Raw genomic sequence first — 11540 nt, forward strand, 5'->3', positions numbered from 1 at the left:
TTATATGCTATTATACAAATTTCGCACCAGTGGAATATTAATGCGCTTGCTACTTTTTACATGTCTTACGACTGTTTTACTTTTGTTGGCAAAATGTGTTTTGTGATGCGGAACATTTATGTGAAATGCTTTCATGTGCATGCCTGCTTTTGGATCTGACTTTTGGCCTATGATTGCAGTTATGGTGCACGCATTCTATAGATTTGGCTTTATTTCTATTCGTTTTTCTTGACATTTGAATACATTTACCATCTTCCGGTTGGAATTCTTTGCATATGCTTTCAAGGTGCATTGTTTACGTATAGGTACCGTCTAAAACGCGTCTTTACCTTACTTACATCTCTAAGGCTTCTATGCTAATGGAACCAACTGAAACAAGTGTGTGATGAGGGGGGCGAAAAGGGGGGGAAGGGGGGTTAAGCTTATACTAGCAGTGACATTTTGTCATGTGATGTTTGTTAGAATTTTGGAGGGGGTGGGAGGGGTTTCACAAAGTACGCTAGCGGGACGAGGTATCCTTTTCTAAATTATTTCATCGCTCCTCGAAGGTTACTTAATTTTAGTGTTTGCTGTACAAACATTGGCGTTCATGTATGTATTACCCGCAGTAATGCAGATACTACTGTGCAATTGTTTTTGGGGAATCACGCGTTGGAAAAAAATGAATTTTTTCATTCAGAACATATGGTTCATAGCTTAAAAATGTCATGCACTGTTTGGCATACATCTCTGCTGCCTTTATCTTCAATACTAACCTTTAATATTTGTATACTACATAAATTACTCCTCTCGCTACTCCTTTATGTTTATTACACACTTTATCTTCTTTAATCTTCTCTTTGTTTTCCATGATTTTTCATAATTTACAACTAAAAGTTGACAATAGCTAATGATGAGAAAGTGAGCATGCAGGTGAGAACCAATCTGCTAACTCAAATGGTGTGACTGACGTGAGGCTCTGCAAACATTTTGTACAAGTTTTTACCTTTTGCTATTCCTATTTTCAGCAGTAATAGCGCACACTCGCCACCATGCATTTCACATCATGCATTCTCCAAAACACACGCTACACCACACACTCTTTAGCGCACATTGAAATTCACTCTCTTCTATCCACTCTCTACAGCACACTCATTGTGTGACTTAGTGCGTGTAACTTAGCGCGTGTAACTTAGTGCGTGTAACTTAGCGCAGGTAACTTAGCGCGGGTAACTTAGCGCGGGTAACTTAGCGCGTGTAACTTAGCGCGTGTAACTTAGCGCGTGTAACTTAGCGCGTGTGACGCTCTGTTGCACGCGCTCTGTTGCACGCGCTCTGTTGCACGCGCTCTGTTGCGCGCGCTCTGTTGCGCGCGCTCTGTTGCGCGCGCTCTGTTGCGCGCGGTCTGTTGCGTGCGCTTTGTTGCACGCACTGTGTCACACGCTCTCATGCACTATCATTTCACATACTCTTTAGCATACTACTTTTTGTACACATTTTTATATACATCCCCTCAACATGCACCACAGCAAATTTACATCTCTAATGCCTTTATCTTCACTACTATCCTTTATTATTTGTACAATGCATACATTACTCTTGCTCCTGTCGCTACTCCTTTATGTATGCTATACTATGCCTCTTCTTTATACTCCTCTTTGTTTCCCTTGCTTTTCTCATACTTTCATACTATAAGTTGACAATAGCTGATGATGAGAAAGTGAGCATGCAGGTGAGAACCAATCTGCAAACTCCAATGGTGTTACTTACTTTCAATTTTATACATAACAGGTTACAAGAAATTAAAATGTCCAAACTCCCTTTTGGTGGGATATCCATATTAGCTATTGGAGATTTTTATCAGTTAAAACCAGTATTTGACACATACATATTTGAAAATTCTAGGCATTCATACAGACCAGTAAGTACAAATTTATGGCAAACACACTTTAAGTTGTTTGAATTAACAAAAATTATGAGACAGCTAAACGACTTACCATTTGCTCAATTACTAAATAGATTAAGAGAAGGAAAACAAACTAATGACGATATTATACAAATACAAACACGCGAGCAAGACCCACCCCAAAACATTACCAAAACCATCCCTTATATAATGGCAACAAACAAAGAGGTTAATAATATTAATAATGAAGTTTTGTTACAACATATAACAAAATACCCTGTATACACATCAACCGCAATAGATACAGTTGCATCTGACCTAAGCGAAATTGTAAAAAAAAAAATACTAATGCAATTACCTGCAGATGCAACTAAGACCATGGGCCTGCCATTTATATTGCATATTGCATTAAAATTACGATACGATCTAACATGCAATATCAATGTTAACGATGGCTTAACAAATGGTGCAACAGGTATAGTTGAATTAGTAGAAACTATCAATAGCATTCCAAATGTGATATGGATTCTTTTTGATAAAGAAAATGTTGGCAAATTAACAAGACAGGAAAATAGGCACATATATCACAGTAACATTTCACCTCATTGGACACCAATTCATGTTATCTCTAGACATTTTCAATTTACACAAAAATTTATAACAATAATACGCAAGCAATTCCCACTACGCCAATCATCTGCACGTACTATACATAGAACACAAGGAGAAACTATTGAACCACTTTACATCCATTTTAACAATAGTAAAATACATCATTTGCATTATGTTGCTTTAAGCAGAGCAAAATCATTAGAAAACATATATATTAAAAACTTTAAGCAGGACAAAATAGTTGTCCACCCAAAGGTTCATGAAGAAATGGCCCGCTTAAGGACAGATATGCTATTAGAAATATCAGTACCACAATTATGTAATTATCTGCTAAACTTTAATGTTATTGTACACAACATACGGTCACTACAAAAAAATCACAAAGCTATACAAGCCGACACAAATATCATGAAGGCAGATATTATATGTCTCAATGAAATAAACACAACTAGGGAAGGGAACAGTCATTCATTATATATTGACCACTATCATCTGATGCTATTTGATAAATTCCATAATCAAAATACCAAGCATGGGATTGCTGTTTATTACAAGAAAAATATTTGCCTTTTGCCAATTTATGAAACACAGCACGAAATTGACATTTTACATTTTACTTTATTTATAAAGAATTGTGATTACTTATTTGTGATAATATACAGACCACCACATGTACAACTACAAAAACTTTTTCAAGTGTTAACTAGCGTATTGAGCTTTTACCCAAACTACAAATATATAATAATGGGCGACTTCAACATAGATTTAGCACAAGTATCACATAATGCAACACTACTTTTAGAATACATGCAAAACCAATTTCAATGTCACCAAAAAATACAAAACTACACAACAGACTACAATTCAACCTTAGACCATATATATGTTAATGAAGAGATAACTCACTTTGGTATACTAGAGTCCTACTATAGCGATCACAAAGCATTATGGGTAGCTATTTAATAAGCTGAAATTATCAATTTGTATGTTATTTTGCTTTAGGAATTTCCTTTCTTTACATGCTAGATTCAGAAGGTCTACTTACATTATTTGTCTCGTTGCAGATGATTTCTATACAAGAAATTAAGAAAACCAAACACGAGGAAAGCAAACCGTATCAAAAAGCAATACGAGCAAACATAGTCAAATGCTCTGCAAAAACACACTACAAAAACGCTAAGCAAGAAAATAAGATTTTATTCCACATTGCTCTTGCTGATGAAAGTGGGTCCATTAAAGGAACTTGCTACAATGATGATTTTTTCAAGCTAACAAAAGAAGGGAATGGAATTATAATTCGGAATTTTATAAACAAGAACAATGTCATCATCTTAACGAAACAAACAAAGATTTCGAGAATGCCACCATTAACGCTCCCGGAAACAATAACCCAAGAAGCAGTATATTTGCTACAGCCGCCTGCACCCCCAGTTTCTCCAATAAAAACTATAAGAAAAGCTAATTTACGGACATTGATGAGCATATTAGGGACAATATCAGAGGTACGTATCATAAAAAAATTAAGGTGCTTAACTATTGCATGTAGTAGTCTGTAAACTTACATACTATCAGCAACACTATCTGCCACACACACTTTGTAATCACACTCTTCAAACCACTATACCATACATTCAAAACCCATTTAGTAACTGCAACTCTTTAAAACACACACTATTAGCAGCACACTTTACTATAAACTATATACAACACTCACTCCAACACACATACTATCTACAAACATTTCAAGTAATAGCTGTTGCTTACTCCTTTTACACACACCACAAGGTTACAAATAGTTAAAAACGGACACTCTCCATCTCATTCATTGCTACTTAAACTTTGCCAATACTCTGTAGTACAATCTACTACAAGCATACAACAATTTTTTATAGAGAAATAACATCTAAAGGCTATATTTAGGACTAATCGATGTAGAAACTCAAATAGAATACACAACATTGCTGCTAATAGCACTATACTTACTGCACATCACATACAATATCCTAGCAACTCTACTCGCTCATTTTACAATCTAAATTATATTTAACTAATATAATTTACGAAAAAAAACATTAACATCTGTAAAAATACACATCGGACACTAAATGCACTGTAAAGTGTTGATTACATGGAACAGTCCCACAAGTTTCAAACATGTAAAGTATTTTTACTATTTATTTCAAACACTTGTAAAAATGATAGCTATACAAAATATCATCATCTACTCTTTTATGTGCACTCTCCTACAAATTATATCATATATATACTTCCATACAAAAGTCTCTAACGCACACTCTCTAACATACACACTGTAGCACACACTATTACACAACTAATACACCACAACAATCAACAAACTTTTCACTCGCATGTTCTCTCCAATAAACAAAGATACAGCACAAGTGTATACTATCTATGCAAGAACCAATAACAATGATTGTTTATCAAATTTGACAGGAGGAAGAAACCAAAACTGTATTCATTGGAGGACAAGAAACAAAACTAAAATCAATAACAGTAAACGATGCAACAGACTCAGTGAAAATAACACTGTGGAGGGACGCAGCGGACTTTCCCATCGAACTTGGGAGCTACATAAAAATAACCCATCTGACAGTGCATGAATTTAACAACGAAAAAATATTAAATTCTACTCGGAATACACAATTGCAAGTAAGTACAAAGTAAAAAGACAATGCGAAAAACAAAAAATGTATTCTTTGCAAAGAAATTACTTACACATCTAGAACAGAAGACTCATTAAATTCACCATTTTTATATCACACGTAGTAACATCAGTGGCTCTTTTTTCAGCATACAATTTGGAATTCTACACATAAATCTCATACACATAGATGAAACACCAAAATACTATATCGCCTTTAAATACATGCATATACATTCATACAAAACACTCTCGAAATATCACAAACAACTTTTCTGTTTACCTTTCCTACAGCTCAACACCTAACGACAAACTTCAAAACATGTAGGTCAATACATTGCAAATCATACTACACCTTTCATTATAATAATTTTGCACACATTTTAAAATGCTAGTCCATAACCATGCCATATAAACTATTTTTGTCCATATCTACACCTTACCTACAAACACATGGAAACATAAAATATCTTACTTTATATATAGCACTAACTTACTATTAGAATAGCTCCAGAATCATACATTACTACATCTCAAGCAAAGCAACATCCAACTCTCTATCTATGTCTATATTTACCTTTTTGGAATACATACTAATCAAAAACTGCCTTAAATGCACTTTTCGATTTTACATTACCTATTACTTAACTTGGAGTTTATTTGCACTCTCTCACTACTTTCCTGTGCATATTCGAATTCTATTGCAAATTTTTCACAAAATGTGCCATATAAACATACATTTCTATAAATATCTGACACCTTTACATCATCTTGCATTACATTTAGAAACACTCTGCATCAAAAAAAATACAACACCTTCTTCATAAATTCCATAGGTAAGAACACATAAGTACGCACTTTGGGTCTTTGCCTTCAACTACATTTTTCACATTCTCTGAACCGCGCAGAACAAATGCAATTCACAGAAAAATCTTGGAGAAATTCCTTCAGCATCTAAAGAAATTTTTTATTTCTTTCAAAAGCACGTTAAAATATAGAAAAAAAAAATAGACAGTAAAAAATGGGTTTTATAACTGATGTTTTTTTCTATTTGCAGAAAATTGAGCCACCCCAAGAACAACTGCAGATAACTATATATGGACTCGAAAATACAACTCAGGAAAAAAGCACCATTACCATACAAATTCACGATAATGAACATTTAAAATCGGTACAAATAAGCAATGCGCTTTTAATGGACCACCTACAAATTCCAGCAGATATTGAGGACTTTTCAGAGGCTCTTATGCCACATCTACCGAAAACACTAAATATAATATTTCAAAATGAACACATTGTCGAAATTCTTGACGAAGATTAAATTATGCAATATGCAAAAAGATAACTACTTTTGTAACTTTGAATAAAATGGATACATACAAAATAAATATTTTAGTTAATAAAAATCTTAAATCACATTTGACTTACTGTTTATTTTTTCTACGGAATAATGTTTGATATGTACTTGCATGTATTTATATGCGCCATTCGGATAAATAATTACACAATGACTTATGTATACATTTGGCAAGAATTGGGTACTAGTATTACTAAAAAAAAAATATATATAATTTCTAAATATTACTTAATGCACTTGGATAAGGATAATTACTCCTCCATTTAGAATATAGAACGTCCTATTCAAACCTTTCTCTTCACAACTAATAGTACACTATCTAAACAGTAGGTCACCCAACAGTACTACTATTGTTAAAGTTACAGCTATTCGAATTGCTAATGACATTATGGTTTGCTTATCTTTAGAAAACAGTACAAAAAAAACATTAGTATTTACTGTATCAATAGCTAACTCAATATATGTGTAGCTAACTCTGTCTGTAAGTACAAAGGCAATAAATGTTGCATTTAAGACTTATTAAGGTATTAACATTGGAAATAACAATACCTTTTGTTTAAATGTTTTAACAACAAAAACTTACCCAAAAACAATGTCATAAACAAAGCCAATAGCTCTAACTTTACTAATGCCGAGACCATTGCATTGTAAATGCTTGTTCTGTCTGAGTATTGTTTATACTCTGCTTCCACCAATGACAGCAGACTGCATGGGATAGTGCTTCAGTCTTCATCAGCCGTTGGGTCTTTTGACCTGTGAATGATGGCATTTTCGGATCACGTGTGTACATTCACCTGAAAATGAGGGTAGTTCAGTATCAAGTCTGGATGGCCAGTTCTTCAGTTTCTAATTTTCTCCTTTTATAGATCCCCTTTCATTTCTTTGCTCTCCCTCCTTTCATTTTAATGCTTCTTAAGATAGTACAGCTCTCCAGGTAGTCCTAACAGGTTGGCATTTGGAAGAAACTGCTCATGCTAGCACACCAGTACCTTTCATGAATTCCCCTGTGGTACTCATGTATATAAATGAAGGTTTTGCTCATAAGTCTGTAAAATCTACTGTACAATCGAAAACAGCAGATACCTAGTAATGTTGCCTACTTGACAATCAGGTTTGAGAAGCAATTAAATTCAATGTACTGTCACTTAATTAATTCATACAATTTTTTCTCAAAGCAGTAAAACCATTACTCAATCTAAAATCTTAGGACCAAGATGCCATCCAATTTTTATGTAAAAGAAATAATCAGCATACTAAGTTAACTCCACCCATTGTTTCCTAAAAATATACGCAGCTGCATTTATGAACTTGACTAAGACAACATTTGAACTTTTTCACCTCTCACTGTACATCTCAAGCCTCTTTCACATGCTAACATGTCTTTTTAATAAAGAACGGCCTTAGCCATTGTAGTCTTTCTGTTAAAAGCTTAGAACAAACCCATAGTATATGACTTAATTATTCTTGTTTGTACCGCACAGGCTGCAGCAAATGAAACAGTGTTTATTAGCTGACCAAGCGTGTCGAAGTTCCATTAATGGGATGCACAGAAAAAATATGTATATAAAATGATGTCTAATTGCTTTTGACATGGGCTAAAAGATAATTTGGTAGAGAGTTTTGAGGACCAGGGTCCTGCACATAACCATAGATCACTGATTAATAAAATACCTTCATTACTTACCAGCTATCTCATTATTCAAATTCCATCTTCCTTGTTCCATTCCGAACAAAGTGAGCTGGGCATCCCTGGCTAGCACACTACTAACCACCTAGAAAGAAAAATGCTGGGTCCTCACAAAAGAAGCTCCACCGCTTCCAAGGCCTATAGCCCTGGGACCACTAGCCTCAACCTCTGACTAGTCTGCTGTAGCTCCAACATCTGAAGCCATAAATCCACCCAGGGAGAGAGGGTGGTATAATGGAGACGGAAAAGGTGTAATGAAATTACTGGTAATTAATCAAGGCATTACTTTCTCATCCACTTCCTGGTCCCAGTCCTTACAAAATGAGGCTACACCTAAGAAGACTGTGCTGTCCCAAGGTACAAATCCTCCAAGATCAGAAGGGCTGACCACACAAAATCTTTAAAAGCACACATTTACAAAAGCTTAAGTGAACATTACATCCCCTTGGGTGGTTTTTAGACAGCATATCGTTACCAAAGTTGTCGTTTCCACTCAAAACCACCTCCAGTCAGTACTGAGTAAGGAATAAGGAAGGAGAAGATAAGTAGCATCAGCACAAATATCTTGAAGAGAAGTTCCTATGGCATTTGCCTACGAAGCAGTCATTCCTTTGGTGGTTCAACGCTCTTCTCCCAAAGGACATGGGAGTGAGATCAGAACAAGCATACACCATGTAAATAACCAATCTAAGCCACTAACAGAGTAGCTAAAGAGGGTTTGAGCCTACAACTGCAGGACCGGCTAGATGTTGCGGAAGACAGGAGCATGTAGAAGTACCTCTTGAAGAGAATAGGGGTCAGAAAAAGTGGTACAACAATCTCTTTGGAACAGTGGAAAGAATAAGGAACTTTGGGGATGCACCCTGGCACCTAGAGTAGAACTAGCCTGGTCGAAAAAAGTTAAGGTGCACGGGTAACAAGAAAACTCAACTCACAATCTATGGCCTGAAGCAATGGCTACTAAAAACAAAACTTTAAAATAGAGAAAGTGAAGGCTTAAAAGATTCACCCTGGACCAGCATAAATGGGACATTGAGGCTATGCAACACCTTATCACTCATCAGCGGTACAGAAATAAATGTGGTTTCCATTATTGTGAGACGTGGCCAACCGCAGGCAATACAGGCCTTCAAAATGTGGAGAAGGGCACTTATTATAGCATTGTTACATGCACCCAGTAAGGTGTGGGACCAGTTTGTAACTGCTTTCCTCTTGACTCTTGGGGAAAAAAGCCCCAAGAGACACACTTTAATGTAGTTTGCGACCCCACAAAAGATAGAATTAAGGAGCTGGAAAGTCCAGATCAGCCTTCGCAATGAAACTCGAAGAAAGCAAGCTTAAAGGAGATGGGATTGAGAGGAACATGGCAGGAGTTACTCATGCCCACCACATATATTCCTGCACCAATCTCATTCTTGTGAGCTACTCCCTGATGACACGCACTAGAGGTGCAATAGGACTCTCAGATCACTTGCATGTTATAGTCAATATGGACGTAGATCAAGCACAGAGATGCACCACTGCTTGGATGCTGTATCCAAGACTAATAAAGGATCTTCTGTTGCAGGCAGATCTAGCAGAACAGACAATGAAATACTTTCATAGGAATTAAATGTAAGAGATTAGCCTAGTGATAATTTCGGTGAATGGAAGGTAATTAGGTAGGGGAAGTTTTTCTCCTTGATGGCTCATCTGCATACAATCTAAAGGCAAGACATAGATCAATTAGAGGCAAATATATTAGAGAAAGAAATGTTACATAAAGAGAATCCCTTCATAACACATTTGCTAGAGCTCACTAACTTTCAGGGTTAATTTGGAGCACTATATACTAAAAGGGCAAAACTATCTATGGTGTAATCTTAAGTGGGCTTCCTATGTAGCAGGAAATAAAGTGGGATCCCACTTAGCCAGACAGCTAAGACTGAAAAGAGAGTGAACATATATTAGAGGAGAAACTTGAGGGATTTCGTCAATATTATGCTAAATCATATTTGAGAAGCCTACTTGAGATGGCAATCAGTTGGAATTCTTGGATGAGGCGATACTGCCCCGCTTAACAGACACTCAACAACTGGCCCTAGAGAGTGAACATATATTATGGAAATTAGGACAAAAACAGGTGAGATCTGTTAAGTAAAGGAGGAGAAACTCAAGACATTTAGTCAATATTAAATTAAATTATATTAGAGAGAACAATTTGAGATGGACAATCAGTTGGAATTCTTGGAAGAAGCAGTACTGACAAACTCAACAGACACCCAGCAACTGACCCTAGACTTGGAGATAGCTCAGAAGGAAATAAAATGAGCTATAAAGAGACTGAGGTTAAAAAGGGTCCTTGTCTGGACAGGTTTACATACCCTTTTTCAGAAAACCTTTTAAGGACATACTGGTTCTCAAATTAGAGAAATTATTTTAATATATAGCACAGAAAGCAGAAATCCTGAGGGACATGGGCAAGGACCAGTTGTATGGAGCAAATTATCCCTGTTTGCTCCTTGAAGTTAAACATTATCTTAACAAATGGCAGAATCCAATGCTCTCTTGGATGGACTGGATTGGTCAATGAAAATGAATATCCTTGGGGGACTAGCTACCGCACGGCCATCTTTTGTTGACTTACCTAGCTGGATGAGATGGGTTTGGGATAATTGCAGCACAGTTACCATAATTGTTATGATTACTTAATTTAAGCATAAAACTAATAAAAATGGTTATAAAAAAATATTAATCGTCCAGAAGATAATTCATATATTTCAGACTGACAATAAAAGTAAAACATTGTATTTTTGGAACAATTAGGCTTGTCTAGACGGTAGCTAAGCCATGGGTGACACAGTGACTTCTGCAGCAATCCATAGAGGGCCAGGGCATGGTTCTCCTAGACTTTAAGGTCTATTATTAGTCCGCACAACCTAAGGTTATCACTCAATGGTCCAAATCCAAGACTGATAAAATATGGGCCTTTATGGACCATGTCATAGTGTTGTGACGCCAACAGGACTTAATCTAGTGAGAAAATAGGATCAGCCACAAAATACTTACGTGACCACACTGGTGGGCCCTACCCTTTCAGTTTGGAATACGGTAGTTGAGACACTTGGACTCACTAGCTTACCCTCTCCATACATGCCAATACATTATAACCTAGATTTTATACCCCCCTTGAAGACTGGCTCACATACAGTCTGGAAGGAAGATGGCTGTCAAACAATTTCTGCTCTTTTTATAAAGAGCAAAATATAGAAATTTAACCAATGTAAAAAACACCTTTTTGACTAAAAGAAACAGAGAGATTACACTATGACCAGCCCAGCAATTAGGTCATGCA

The 11540-nt window shown here is 36.0% G+C and overlaps 1 protein-coding gene across 1 annotated transcript; it reads left to right on the forward strand.

The window, feature by feature from the left end:
- The first annotated feature begins 906 nt into the window (after window positions 1–906).
- LOC146833871 (uncharacterized) lies at window positions 907–6483 on the forward strand. Its single transcript, XM_085599923.1, has 4 exons — window positions 907–912; window positions 3562–3999; window positions 4955–5170; window positions 6220–6483. Exons 1-4 carry the CDS (start codon window positions 907–909, stop codon window positions 6481–6483), a joined length of 924 nt encoding a protein of 307 aa, XP_085456049.1.
- The last annotated feature ends 5057 nt before the right edge of the window (window positions 6484–11540 follow it).

The sequence above is a fragment of the Triturus cristatus genome, chromosome 4_2, assembly GCF_964204655.1.
Source record: "Triturus cristatus chromosome 4_2, aTriCri1.1, whole genome shotgun sequence".
In the NCBI taxonomy this organism is placed as follows: Eukaryota; Metazoa; Chordata; class Amphibia; order Caudata; family Salamandridae; genus Triturus; species Triturus cristatus.

Excerpts from the sequence above, each read along its gene's own strand:
- LOC146833871 (XM_085599923.1), top strand. Across the intron at positions 4,000-4,954 it reads TATTAGGGACAATATCAGAG|GAGGAAGAAACCAAAACTGT; the intron begins GTACGTATCATA and ends CAAATTTGACAG. Across the intron at positions 5,171-6,219 it reads CTCGGAATACACAATTGCAA|AAAATTGAGCCACCCCAAGA; the intron begins GTAAGTACAAAG and ends TTCTATTTGCAG.